The 14,530-nt window shown below is 37.1% G+C and overlaps 2 protein-coding genes across 3 annotated transcripts in view; one reads left to right on the top strand and one right to left on the bottom strand.

The window, feature by feature from the left end:
* The window catches only part of rpap3 (RNA polymerase II associated protein 3), a gene marked incomplete in the record, with an annotated part of 8,154 nt that extends 6,553 nt beyond the window's left edge, over positions 1-1,601 (bottom strand). The window contains 5 exon segments of the mRNA XM_014026996.1: positions 519-646; positions 727-837; positions 914-1,072; positions 1,155-1,312; positions 1,468-1,601. Of these exon segments, the coding sequence (XP_013882450.1) occupies positions 519-646; positions 727-837; positions 914-1,072; positions 1,155-1,301 (545 nt within the window).
* A 409-nt stretch (positions 1,602-2,010) lies between these two features.
* Positions 2,011-6,816, top strand: atp23 (ATP23 metallopeptidase and ATP synthase assembly factor homolog). 2 transcript variants are annotated; one of them, XM_014027000.1, is made up of 6 exons: positions 2,011-2,385; positions 2,573-2,618; positions 4,078-4,156; positions 5,657-5,794; positions 5,896-5,979; positions 6,059-6,816. In XM_014027000.1, exons 1-6 carry the CDS (start codon positions 2,238-2,240, stop codon positions 6,260-6,262), a joined length of 699 nt encoding a protein of 232 aa, XP_013882454.1. In that variant the 5' UTR covers positions 2,011-2,237; the 3' UTR covers positions 6,263-6,816. The 2 variants fall into 2 exon arrangements, with proteins under 2 accessions (XP_013882454.1, XP_013882453.1); XM_014026999.1 differs by having other exon boundaries at positions 2,012-2,385; positions 4,075-4,156.
* Positions 6,817-14,530: the final 7,714 nt, after the last annotated feature.

The raw sequence follows: 14,530 nt of genomic DNA, 5'->3' as shown, positions 1-14,530 counted from the left end.
ATTATGGATATTAGCTTTTCCTATGCTACTTTTATATGCCTTTTGCTACCTTTATCCTCTAGCTAGTTTATTATGGATATTAGCTTTTTCTATGCTACTTTTATATGCCTTTTGCTACCTTTAGCCTCTAGCTATTTTATTATGATTATTAGCTTTTCCTATGCTACTTTTATACACCTTTTGTTACCTTTAGCCTCTAGCTAGTTTATTATGGCTATTAACTTATCCTATGCTACTTTCTGAATGTCTTTTGCTATCTTTAGCCTCCAGCTAGTTTATTATGACTACTAGCTTCTATGCTACTTTAGTAAGCCTTTTAAATTTGATGGAGAAAAAAATGTGTGCAGAGGGATCAAAGCAGCATGAATTTTGTTAAAAAGTTACTTGAAAACACAAAATAAAAAACCCTTTCTGTTGTTCTGAAAGCTTGTTTGACCCTTCGGGAAACTCCACCTCGATGGTGTTGTAACAAAAGTTTTTGTAAACAATTAGACACAATCCTGTTTTTGTTTTCATACTTTTTCAGCCTGAAGAAGGCCGTGGCTCTGTTTGTGGGGAGAACAGGGTTGTACGGATCTGCAGCCATCCCTCTGGTGTAACACTCGATGGCGTCRTCGTACCTCCCATCTTTGAAGAACTTGTTACCCTGAAAGAAACGAGCATTCTTTAGTTTAGATTGAACAGCTGGCATTAATGGATCCCTGCTTCTTTTTAAAAGTGATTTACCTGTTCCTTCTCAGCCAGAGCTTTCTCCTGATCAGCTGCGTTGTCCTCTGAGTCCGACTCGTTTGAATCAGCGAGACAGTCCTCCTTGTCGATTTCTGCTAGAGCTTTATCCTGCGAGAAAATACAACCTGACTCTTTGTTTTATCAATRAAGCTAAGACTAAATTATGAGGTAAACCATTTAATACCACATCAAACTTGTCCCATGAACGATAGTCGTATGATTTCAGCCTAGGGTCCCTGTTAGACTCCTCTGATTTGTCACAATCTCCAGGCTCCTTCTTCTTCTTTCTCTTTTCCCTTTTCTTTGTTTTGTAGTCTTTGTTGCGCACAGGTGGGAGTGTTTTCTGTAACAGACACAAAGAAGAATAACTCTTGTGCTCCACGGGTCTTAAAATGTATTTCCTGCAGAATCAGCCAGGGACAAACCTCTTGGACTCCCCCCGTCCTCAGCTCCTCATCTTTCTTCTTCATGTCTTTCTCCCAGCTTTCCAGCTCCTTCATGAAGCTCTGCAGATCCTCCGAGTTTTGTTTCACCTGAAGCTGGAACTCAACGGCCTTGCTTACCCCGGACATGCTAGCTCATCCTGCAAAACAAACATTTGTTTGGGACAGATTCTTCGCCTCGTGTACTCTTATAAGTCACGCTCGCGCAGCTAGCTTAGCTAACATGTTAGCAAACAACGCTGCGAAGTTAATTTTTAAAATTAAACATATTGTTACTTAAAACTTGATTAAATACCTCTCTCTTCTTTCCTAGGTTATAAATGAATAAAGTTTGACAAAACGCTACAACAAAAATAATCGTAGTTCAYAGCTTTCTGTTTACGTTCGGAGCCATGACAGCGTAGTACCAGCAGTCTTTGCGTCTGTGACGTAAACAAAGATCGTCTACACCAAGAAGATGCTCCTCCGAAAACCTCATTTTTGTCTAATAAAACGCCTTTTCATGTTACAAATTGAAATATTTTAGTTCAGCTTAATCTAACTAATAACAGAAGTACGCGTGTTTAGTGTTTCACATATATAGGTTTACAAATTTACCTCCGAACTAACACGTACACACCCAACGACAAAATCAGAAATGTATCAGTCAACTTCTAATAAGTTTAAATTTATTCTTAATTTTAAGTGTAACTAAATGAGTAATGATTGCACAATTTCAATTTTATGGAAGATAAAAATGACTTGCAAATGGTATTTGGTGTTTATGATTTGGGTTCACATATTTCTGTAAGAGTGAACATCCTGTCTGAGCACAGAAATAAAAGATCGTCTATGCTAGACTTCAAACTGCTTCAAGGGGAAAAAACTGTATTTCGTTGCTTTAAAATGTACAATTAGATGGTTTGTGACTAAAGTTTTATTTTTCTGTATGGACGATTCGATTTAAATTAAATGTTATGGTAAATGTTATGCTTCTATGGTGTACCACGTGACCATCAAACCCAAAACAGCAACGACCTGTGCTGCTGCTAGCGTTAACAAAACAGGTGGGCTAACATCAGYACCATGGACCGAACTGAGCTAAACGCGGATTATGGGTATGGGTTAATCACGGAGAGGAACACGGATCAAAACAAGAACCAATCAATGAGAGACAGTCCGGTGACAAAGAACTACAAGTGTCGGAACATGCTACACTTGGCAGTGGAAAACAGTGAGTATTGATGCTAGCTTAGCCGTATTAAGTTTTAGGGAAAGTCAGAGGAACGCGTTAGTCTGAGGACACCTCAGAGATGTTTTTATACGTGTGTCTGTGCAGTAATGTTTCAAACACAGGCCAGCTCTGTGTTGGCTGATGTAGCATACAGAGAGGTGAAGCTAACTGCTGTCATGTTTTGCAGGTCCATATGCCAAAGTCCTCCTCAGTGCCATGAAGAGCTCAGGATGGTGAGGATTTAMCACTTAYTAATTACACCTGTTCCTTCTGACARTTTAAACAGTGCATKCAGTATAACACTGTCATTGTTAATGTAATAATGCATACGTCTTAGTCTAGACTTTGCTAATTTTAGCCTTTAGCCAATTATTGTTACTTGTAGCTCCTTGCTACTGTTGAGCTACCTTACCTGATCTTTTGTCATGTTTTGATTTTAGCCAACATTTTGCAGATTTTAGAAAACTTTTTCATACTTCGCCCTTCTAGCAAGCCTCTGAAAACCTTTAGCTTTTGGCTACTGTTCTGCTACTTTTAGTCTTTAGCCAACCTTTTGTTACTTTTAGCTTCTAGCTACTGTTGCTCTGCCTTTAGGTTCTACCTGGCCCCTTGACACTTTTTGTTTTGAGTCAACATTTTGCAGCTTTAAGAAAATGCATTTGATTTTACACTTTTAACTTTTGGCTAGCCTTTTGATACTTTTAGCCTTTAGCCAAACTTTTGATACTTTTAGCTTCTAGCTACTGTTGTACTGCCTTTAGGTTTTACCAGGCCTTTTGTAATGTTTTGACTTAGCCAACATTTTGCTACTTTTAGAAAACCTTTTGATATTTAGTGCTTCTTACTAGCCTTTTATACTTTTAGCTTTTAGCTACTGTTCTTCTACTTTTAGCCTTTAGTCAACCTTTTGTTACTTTTAGCTCCTTGCTACTGTTGTGCTACCTTTAGGTTTTACCTGGCCTCTTGTCACTTGTTGATTTTAGCCAACATTTTGCAGCTTTTAGAAAGTCATTTGATACTTTGTGTCTAGCTAGCCTTTTAATGCTTTTAACTTTTGGCTAGCCTTTTGCTACTTTTAGCCTTTAGCCAACCTTTGTTACTTGTAGTTTTTAGCAGCTGATATTCTACCTTTAGGTTTTACATAGGCTTTTGTCACTGTTTGATTTTGGCCAACATTTTGCTACCTTTTAGAAAGTCGTTAGAAACTTGGTGCTGCTTGCTAGCCTTTCAACACTTGTAGCTTTTGGCTACTGTTCTGCTACTTTTAGTGGTTAGTAAACCTTTTGTTACTTGTAGTTTCTAGTAACTGTTCTGCAACTTTATTATTCAACTAGATCTTTGTTTCTATTAGCTTTTAGCTWTTTTTTCTATTTTATTGTGTTTTCAAAAGTACATAAAGCACTTTTTTAGAGTTCATCAGTTACTGTTTGGTCCAAATGTAGAAACAAAGACCCAAACCATGATCCTTCCCCCACCGTGCTTCAGAGATTACAAGTATTTTCATATTAGAACAAAGCTTTTTTTTCTTTTCTCCAAGCAGCTTTTATTTCAAAAGATAAAGTCGAGCAGAATAAAAGTTTTATCAAACCTCGGGTCACGAGGTTTTAAACTGCTGACATGAAGCAAAGTTTTCTGCTGTTGAAGAAAAAAAAATCTCCCAGAACTCAGGCTGGTTTCTTCTTTACRCAGCAGCGTGTTTAACGACCGACACTTCTCCTGTGAAGACTGCGACGGGACGGTCAGCGGGGGCTTCGATGCCACCTCCTCTCAGGTGAGACRTGCTTTTAGAGAGCAGAGGGAGATTGCTGAGTCAGCATTCACGCTAGGATTTTACCAGTGGTGGGCACGAGCCCGCTAAAGCGCAAACTTGCGGACCTAAATATTTCATTTGCGCTTTAGCGGACTTAATAATTTTTATAGTTCATAAGCGGATTCGCGCTTTCTAAGATTAAAATGCAGTACCGCTAATAACTAATTATCTATCAGTCATCATTATGTTGGACAGCAGAAGGTATGACTGTCAATGAATCACAACACATGATCTATCCAACAGCACCCCTCCCAGATAAACACACTTATTGAAAGGTAAACATCCTTACTGACTGTTGCTTTGAGCCATGGTTCTCATTTCCCACAATGCTTTGTGTCTGCTTACGTAGCARGAAGGCAATAGCAAAAACAGTTAACGTTTGTAATCCATACTAAAATTTTGTATGTATTGATTTATTTTACTTTACAATTGAAGCTCCCTTTTTAAAAAAAAAGTTTAAACGCTGGAGCTCAAAAGCAATTGGCTAAGTGTTAGAGACTCAGAAATTATTTAAAGATGTTATGCTGGTGAAGACTGACATTTAGTGGTCAACTGGGGCAACTACATGGAAAACGTCCTGATCCAGGTAGAAAAAATCAAAAAGAAAAAATAAGTAGGTCCTCTGGATGAGTTCTTTAGTGAAACGTTTCATGTCTCCTCCAAGAGACTTCTTCAGTCTGATGAGTTTCAGGTGAACTGGGAAACTTTAAAATCCAATGGAAACATGAAAAACTTTAAAATCCAAGCTCTTATTTTGAAGGGACGATACTAGTTTCCCGTCAGTCCGTTATGTACCCAGACTGCATCGCTTCAGTTTTCCAATAAACAGTTTTAAAATTACTTTATTGATGCTTCTTTTATGAAAAATCTACAACAAACAAAAGMAAAAGACAAAGAAGCAGCCGAACTAGCAATCCTCAACAACTTTTTAATTTTTACACCAGGAGCCAAAGKTCTGTTTCAGGAAATCACATCCCCAGCAATCGACGGTTGTAGGATTAAGCTGTACAAGGGTTCATACACCACTAGTTGGCAGTGTTGTGCATATATTGTACATGAATTGTCAGCTAGTAAGTGTCAAATTGAACTTGCGCTTTAAAATTAGCTTCTGCTAGTTTTTCAATGGCATATGTGCTTTTGAAGTTGCGGACCTAAATATTTTCATAAGTTCTTTAGAAATTGTGGAGCTAATTTTTGGATAAGTGCTGCCCACCACTGAAGACTTTAGCTACTTTTCTCTTTTAGTTTGCTCTTGTTACCTCTTGCTAGCTTGCCTTTTGCTACTGTGAGTTTTCAGCTAGCATTTTCCATCTTTGCACCTCTGAGCAAGCCTTTTAACACTTTAGCTTTTAGCTAGTGTTTGTTTTTTTAGCTGGTGTTCTTCTTTTAGCTGGAACGGTTCCGTTTCAGCTTCTCGATCTGGGTGAAGAGTTGTGTTTGTTGTGTTGTTTGTTTTCTCAGATCGTTTTGTGTCAGAACAACATCCAGCAGCAGTCTCACATGAACCGGGTGGTGACCCACGAGCTCATCCATGCCTTCGACCACTGCCGGGCCCACGTGGACTGGTTCAACAACTTCAGACACCTGGCCTGTTCTGAGGCGAGCAGCACTTTCACATCTCCTAAACAAATGTTTTGTCTTATTTTAATTAAAAAAAAAAACAACAACTTAAAATCCTCTCATTTGGTCGTTTCCTTTAGATCCGAGCAGCTAACCTGAGCGGAGACTGCAGCTTTAGCAACGAGCTCAGCAGGTTCAACTTCGGCCTGAAGCAGCATCACCAGGTATTCCAATGAAACGAGGAGGAACTCGGGAGTCTTCRGGGCACTTTTCAGCTCCCTCTGTTTGCTTCTCTTCGAACAGGAGTGCGTCCGGGACCGCGCCCTGCGCTCCATCCTCGCGGTTCGAAAAATCAGCCGAGAGGAGGCGAGGAAGATCGTGGACGAGGTCTTYGACTCGTGCTTCAACGATCACGCTCCTTTCGGACGGATCCCGCACAGCAGGAAGGACGCCGAGTTCGCCTACAGGGACTACATGAACAGGGACCGATATTACGCTAACCTTTAGCTGATGTGAGCCTCGCTCTGCAGGAAATATTCAGATCCCCTCAGAAGGAAGATCAGAACTCACAAACACACCTGTTGGGTTCAGTCTGCCAGCAGTGGATCAAACTTTTAAAGATGATGAAAAGTTTTTCAGCTTTAACTTGGCAGATAAAAAGACTGGATTAGTGGACGTTATATTTTATTCTCATTTCTGGATTTAAAGGGACAACATGGACTGACATGGTTCCTCAAAATAAGGTTATGAACAATCAGTATCTCACCTGTTATAGATGGATATTTAAATAACCACAGTTTGGAAAAACATTTAAGTTTTTTTTTTTTTAACTGACCAATCGGTGCTTTGAAGGAAATCTGAGATTTTCTTTATGTCCTTAAATGTTTGCTGTGAAAATCCTAAATCTGTATGTGGTGAGCTCAGTGTGATTTAATATAAAAAGAATTAAATTAAACTTGAATAAGAGTTATTTTTTTATGTTTGTGACCAAATGTGGATGTTTATAAAGTGCGATGGCCGTTGGAATTTTTTCCTGCTAATAAATATGTAGGAAAATAAAATGCGTAGATATTAAAGCTGTCGTTCATGTCCGGTTCTCTGTTTCTATTTGTATGAAACGTTAATCTAATTAAATGTATTTGTAATTCCCTAAATTTGATCAGTTCCACTAAGTTAAAGACATTTTCTGACATTAGAGGTGGAGTTTATTGAACCCCTGCATGTTTTAAATTAATCTTAGCTATGAAATCAGTCATTTTACACTCAGTCTTGTTCGACATGTCTAATTGTATCAAACACATTCTGCAGCTATTATTTGTCTCATTGTTCTGTAGGATTTCTTCATTTAGAGAGTACAAATCCAAATTGTCCTTTTGTCTGCTTTGCATTAATCCTTCCGCTCTGACGCTGGTCACATCGTTTCTCTGTTTAAGCTTCCAAAATGAGCCCTGATCCACTCGTCCTCTGGTTAAGAGGAAAATATTACACCCCAMCAGCAAACATCCAGGATGACTTTGAGAATATTAAGTTAAAGAACGTCTCTGAAAGAAGCAGAGGAGATAAATGAGAATTAGGAGAATATTTTCCCATTAATCCTGTGGAGGGACACACGATGCACTAATCCCAATAAAGATGTCAGGAAGGACGTTTCACAGCAGCTGCATGTGAACATTTACTCATGTGACATTATTTTAAGAAACATCTTATTTAGGATGAAGTTATTTGTTGCAACAACAACAAAAAAAAGAATTGGCTGTAGGTACGGACGTTCTGAACCACTTGTCTAAAACTTTAGGTTTCTGTTAGACAAACCTGACCCCAGGCTCTGTTAAATATAATGACATCATCTTTATGGTTTATTTGATCAACCTCAAAGCCTTTTAAATCTGAATTTTGTCTAATTGTTTCTGCCAGGGCTTCAGGAAATATGAAGAGTCCAAAGGGATCAACCCTGTCCCTCGACCTGACAGGAGACACACGAGACCTTTAGTAGGTGGTTTTGCTTTTGGTTGGTATTAAACTTTTTTAATTAATAAAAGAATTGATGAATCCAATTTTTTCCTGGACCTTGAATAAATCTGATCATTCCAGCCAATCAAATGCTTTTTCAGCTCCTGACACAACAAGCTTCAGTTTAAAGTGTTTTACACTGAACAACCTATGAGTCTGTTGATGAGCTGATTATTTATGACTAATTCTAAGGTTTTAGATTATTTATAATCCATGTTTAATAAAGAGCAGAGTTGTAAAGTAACGAAGTACAAATACTTTGTTACTGTACTTAAGTAGAATTTTTGGGTATCTGTACTTGAGTAAATATTTTTCAGTCTACTTTTTACTTCTACTTCTTACGTTTTTTAAAACGGCAAGAAGTAGAAAGTCGTTACTTTTATTTCATTTTTGCTTGTTTTCATTGCAGCTTGTTTTTATAAATAAATACTGTCCATATAAACTGTGCCTCCTATAGAGTGAATTTAACAGAAGAGAGTTGAACTCCAGAGGTAAACGGAGCCTCTTTCAGCTGATCGTCCATCACAGCTCTTTTTGTGAAAAGTTAACAATTATTCTGATTCACTATGAAAAGTAAAACAAACTTTAAACTGGAACACCTCATGCACCTGTGTCTGCTCCCTCTATGTGGCAGGCAAACTTTCTTCATCATCATCACCCTCTGATGAAACACTAAACTGAGTTTACTGCAGTTTATTGGACATGGAGGTCAGACGCTGCTGTATGAAACGGGGCCCAGCAGGACAGAATCACTAAAATAAAAGGACTGTACTTAAGAAGTATTTGTATTTCATGAATTATATTATTACATTTGGCCKCAGCCCTCAGATAGATTTTCATTTTGGGGAAAAGCTTTGTGCAGCCTTGATATATGTATATAAACTGAAACAGCTGGACTAGTGCATCCTAAATTTAACATAATTATTTTAATACAACAGTCATTTCTGCAGTTTTTGGGGAGGTCACCTCCTAATAAATGTCCTTACAGAAAATCTAACTGCTCATTTTAAATCTATACTTGGACTTTTAATACTTAACTACAACAAATATCACATACTTTAAGACTTTTACTCAAGTAATATTCCTAAAGGAGACTTTAACTTTTACCAAAGTAATTTTTTGGTAAGATACTTGTACTTTTACTGAAGTATTACTTTGTGGTACTTTCCACTGAAGAAGGGGGAGGCCAGTAGAAAGAGCATTTCAAGTTTTTATGGATAAAAATCATGACAGTCAAAATGATTCTGAAGGATTATTACAATTTTAAATTCTCTAGGGCGGAATCCATCCTCATTTTACTTATGACAATAAAAACAATAACTATACTTATTATTATAAAGTCAGAAATGATCGGTTTTCCTYACCTAGATGTTTTATATGATTATTGAATGAATGATTTTAATTTGTTTTAAAAATGTTTCGAATATTTTCTAACCGTTTCAGTTGATGTTAAAGAAATAAATGCTTTGTTGGCTGTGGCCTGTTTTGGACGCCATTTTTGATTCTTCATGTTCTCACCGATGCTAACAGTGGATGCTAACGCTAACTTGACACCAGTCTGTAGCACAGATATCATATAAAGCAGTGGTTCCCAAACTTTTTATCTTATGACCCAAAAAATATCCATGGCAAAAACCATGTGACCCCAAATATTACTGGTTTGAGAACACAAACTTCGTTAATAACCCTAAAAACACAGGCTTTTTGACAATCTAAACAGCTTGTACACAAATACAAATACTTATTTATAATTTTTGTGTGTTTTTGTAATAGTTATAGGGAAAATATTACATTAGCAATTATTTTATTACCCTTTAAATTGATTTTTGGAGATTATCCAAGGTGCTTCATGACCCATAATTGGGTCCCAAGCCCAACGGTTCCCAAACTTTTCAGCTTTTGACCCACAAAATAACAGTAGCAGAGACCTGAGCCCCCAGCTATTTTTGGATGATAAACATTTGTATCAGGTCAACTAAACATGGGCTTAGTAACAATATTTTTATACTACATGAAACCATTTTAAATACACTAACCTCACTCCATTGTAAAAACTAAGGCAAAAATGTAATTAAATCAGAAACTCTTTTCAGGACCCCACCTTGATGTTTCGGGACCCCACTTTGGGTCCCGACCCCAACTTTGGGAAACACTAAAGTACTCTACTCTTCATGGCTGAGTCTGTGATTGGACCCCACTGAAATGCCTGCAGTACCACATGTGTCCTCTAGGTGGCACTTTAGCCCCACCAGTGTTTCCAGTGAGCTCTTCAGAGTCAAACTTCAAACAGAAGCTGTTTTACTGGCGCGTTTAATTGAAAATGTTTCATTGTGTCCTGTTCCAGGTGAGGGCAGAGGCTTTTATGAGCAGAGGAAGGCTGCAGTAATCAAGTTGCCGCTGAGAAGAGCGACGACTTCATTACCACATCTATCCAAGCAGGTAGCACCCACTGTGATCTAATTAGGACGCTCCAGCAAGACTAAAAATCCCTGCACTAATCTGCTGTAGGACAACACATTAACCTCAGGAGCTGTAATGAACTCAGCTCATTAATTAGCAGAAAGTCAGATTCAGCTGCAGAGTTGAGGAGGCAGGAGAGCGAGGACTTCTCGGGCGAGTTTTAAGGCGCCCGGCCCTCACAGGGGTGAAGCTGATAATTAGACACTTTTAAATTATTTAGCTTTGCAAGGCCCTGTGAGAGAAGGAGTTCTGTCTTAAATGAAAAAAAGTGCAAAATATGCTTTCAGGAAAAAGTGAAAGACACAAAACATTTCCTTCTGAAATGACATTGAAATGAACATGATATTAAAGAAAGAAGTGCTGCATCTTTTGACCAAGGTTTTCGTTTTTCCATCCCGTCTCCAGGACTCTGGGGAAATGCTTGGAAGAAAGAGAAATATATTGAGCCAGTTTTTCTGGTTCTTTAGCCTGAGGAGGAAAAATCAAATTGAGTTTATCGAGGACAGGAGTATACATCTAAAGATGGCCCACCCTCAAACATATTTTATCAAACTCCTTATTTGTCAGATGGGAAAAAGGCCAAGAAAACACAAATATAGGTGGTCAGTCCTGCTGTCATGATCCTGAGGCTACGATTGGAGCCCAGGATGCGTCAGGAAGTAAATTAATTACCAACTTTTTCTTTTATGTTCACTGGTGACCTCTGCAGAAGGGATCAACCAAAAGAAAATCTTCAACAAACATTAGATTTGGCACCCTGCCCCTAAAAAATTATGTATTTTTTAAGATTATACAACTTATTTTTCAAGACAAAAGCAGCATTATTTCCCCTAAATCATTTATTTRAAGAAAACAAAAAGTGCTCCTTAACAAAGATCTGCTCCTTTAATAAGTTCTTTTAGTGGAGGCATTAAGCTGTTAACACAGAAGAAGGAAAAAAGTTGAACTAATTGTAATTCACTTCACAAACTCTCTGGAGGCGAATCGTCCAACCTGACAATTAACTCCCCCCAGCAGGGAGGCCCTGTGGGAGGGGGGCATGTAAATCAATTAATTATGCGTGCTAGTTAGGGATTAATTAAGGAGCTGTTGAAAGTTGGCAAAGATCATCTTGGAATTCCAATAAATTCATTGAAATTAATCTCAGCTGTTAGCCTAAGTGGGGCCAGCTTAATGGAGCTAAATGACAAATCTGAAAAAAAAAAAAAGACACATTTATCTCCTCAGAGAAACCTCTCAAATAGAAATCAGAGATAGTATTTGAGATTTAGGCACATTTTTACCTTTTCTAAATCTTGTTAAGTGACCATGAATGCCTTTAAAGAGGCAGAGAACCTGATGTCATTGTTTTTCTATTGACGGAGTTGCAATACATTTTCTCACCACGAGCAGCGGTAGTGAGCCACTTTAACAACTTTCTCTAATTAAAAGGAAAAATAAGTAGGTCCTTGGATGGAACTTTTTCTAATACGTAGAAGAAGAAATTAGCCCGCTATTTAGTAGGTTTTTCTGTATTGTTAGATTTCTCAGACTAATTTATTTTGTTACAAACAAACTCGTACAGTTCATCTCAAACACTGGACTAGCTGTAAGTTGTTCTACTTTTCAATATATGTAACAATTTTATGATTTATTAATCCTTAAAATTTAGAAAAGTGCACTTCAAATGGCTGGAAAATGTCTTTAAACAACTGTTCAGGCACTTTAGCTAGACTTGTATTTATTTAGCATTGCTAACATTTAGCAAAGTTTATGTTCCAGCTAGCTTTGCTACTTCTAGCCTAGCTAGCCTTTTCATAATATTACATTTTTAAATGGTTTTGCTGTTTTCATCTTAAATTAACCACGTGTCACTTCTATCTTAACTAGATTTAACTTTTTATATTAAACAATTTCCTACCCTTGATGTTTAGTCTTTTATTTTTAGAATTTTGATACATTTAGGCTTTAGCTAGTCTTTTGAAACTCAGTTTCTAGTTAGCCTTTTTGATACTTTTAGCTCAGCTAGCATTTTAATACTTTTAGCATCTAGCTAGCCTTTAGATATTTTTAGCTTGTATTTTTCTGTTTAGTTTGGCTTGATATTTTAATACTTTCAGCTTCTAGCCAGCATTTTGGATACTTTTAGCTTGCATTTTCTTTGTTTTAGCTGTCATGTTATTATTTTCATCTTCTAGCTAGCATTTTGCTACTTTTAGTTTAGGTGGCATTTTAATACTTTTAGCTTCTGGTTAGCGTTTCGTTACCATTAGCCATCCTTTTTATTCTTAAACTTAGCTAATATTTTGCAACTTTTGACTCTTAGCTAAACTTTTGATACTTTCAACTTGCATTTTGCTACGTTTACTTTAGCTGGTATTTTAATACTTTAACCTGTAGCTATCCTTTTGCTACTTGTAGTTTAGCTAGGATTTTAATACTTTCAATTTCTAGTTAACCTTTCGATATATTTTAGCCAGCTTTTTTCTACTTTTAGCTTAGCTAACATTTAGCTACTTTTGGCTTTTAGCTATCCGTTTGCAGCTTTTAGCTTTACCTAGCCTTTTTTAGCATGCTGTTAGGTTAGTAATCCTCTTTAGTTTTTTTGGTTAATGTTCCGCTTATTTAAGTTTAGTAACAGACTTCTAGCCAGTCGTTTTGCTATCTTTAGCTTATATTTTGATAATTTTAGTTTAGCTGGTATTTTAATACTTTCAGTTTCTAATTAGCTTTTCATTGCATTTAGCCAGCTTTTTATATTTTTAGCTTAGCTAACAATTTGCTGTTTTGACTAGCCTTTTGCAACTTTTAGCTATTACCTAGCTATTTCATACTTTTAGCTAACTGTTTCTTCATCTAGTTAATATTCTATTTGTTTAAGTTTAGTAACAGACTTTAAGGTTCTTCATGAAGTCTGAAAAGTACCAGATGAACCTGGTTGTTTTACAGTTTCCAGACTGAACCGTCTGTTTTTTACAGATTACCTCGAGCAGTCGTTGTGGTTTCTCCTATCAGAAGTCAAACAGAGGAGGGAGGAGGCGTTCAGTTAAGTGTCCTTTTCCTTTTCCCACGTCGACTCAACAACAGCAACAAGTTGAGGGATTTGTGGCCCTCTGAACGAGGTTTATTAGGAATGAAAGGCCTGAAGATTATATCAGGAAATCCCCCTAAGGCGAACACTCGGGCTCACTTGAGATCATCTTGATTCCACAAAACATCCCGAGTTTAGCAGATTTAGTGACAGATTGAGTCAGTTGTTTAAATAAATCAATGCTTTTTCCTTTTTTTTTTTTTTTATTCCCTCGTTGACCCTGAAAACTTCACAACCCTGTGCATCAGATGAGAAGGGTTCAGGTGATTCAGCGCTGGCAGACTGTTAACATTCATGAGAAAAACGAGAGCTAGATGACTTCTGCCGTGGTAATTAACGGGCGGTGGCATTTGAGTCGTCATTTTCCTAATAATATGCATGATATTAATTAGGCCTGAGTGATTAACATAACAACCGCCGGACTCTGTCCCAGGGTGTCGGAGCCGAGCTGCTTTTCTTTTTATCCACTCTCCCTAATGTCTCAGGCTCATTAATAAATGCTAACAGCCATCTTTGCTAACCTTGACAAGAACGAGCCGATTATTTCTCAAAGTAGTTTGATAAACTCAGCTGATAGAGCTGGGTGTTAGGCAGGTACAGAGAAACAAAATATTCTTGCCATGAGTCCTTCAAAACAGGAAGTTAAAACCCTTAATGATTACAGAAATGATCAGTCATTTTAGCTTTAAAAACAGTGTACAACTTTTAGCTGGCCTTTTGCTTCTTTCAACTTACTTAGCAATTTTCTTCTTTTGCCTTAGTTATCCATTTAGCTTTTACCTAGTCTTTTAAAATAAATTTAGCTAAGCATTTGCTACTTTTAGTTTTAAGTTAGGATTTTGCTGCTTTCAGTTAGCTGTTATTATTTAACTAGCTTATTCTACTTCTTATTCTACTTTTTCCTAGTGCCTTGCCTTTAACGTCAAGGTAGCCTTTTGATACTTTTTAGTTTAACTWATATTTTGCCACTTTTAGGTTTTTGCTTTGCTAACATTTACTCAATTTTTGATTTTTGCTAGCCTGTATTACATTTTAGCTTGGCTAACATTGTTATTTTTAGGATTTTTTTTTTGGGTCAACTCACTTTTTTTTAAACAAACCCCTTGATATTGTCACTACCTACAAATATTTTGGAATTACTTTGATTCTCATTTGACTTAACGTGATCATGTACAAGTCTTAACCACTAAGTTGAAACAGAAATTATACGTTTATTCAAAAATTAGATCCAATCT

The sequence above is a fragment of the Austrofundulus limnaeus genome, unplaced genomic scaffold (genome assembly GCF_001266775.1).
Source record: "Austrofundulus limnaeus strain Quisiro unplaced genomic scaffold, Austrofundulus_limnaeus-1.0 Scaffold607, whole genome shotgun sequence".
In the NCBI taxonomy this organism is placed as follows: Eukaryota; Metazoa; Chordata; class Actinopteri; order Cyprinodontiformes; family Rivulidae; genus Austrofundulus; species Austrofundulus limnaeus.
The sequence above is the reverse complement of the archived record's forward strand: the minus strand, read 5'-3'. Positions and strand labels throughout refer to the sequence as shown.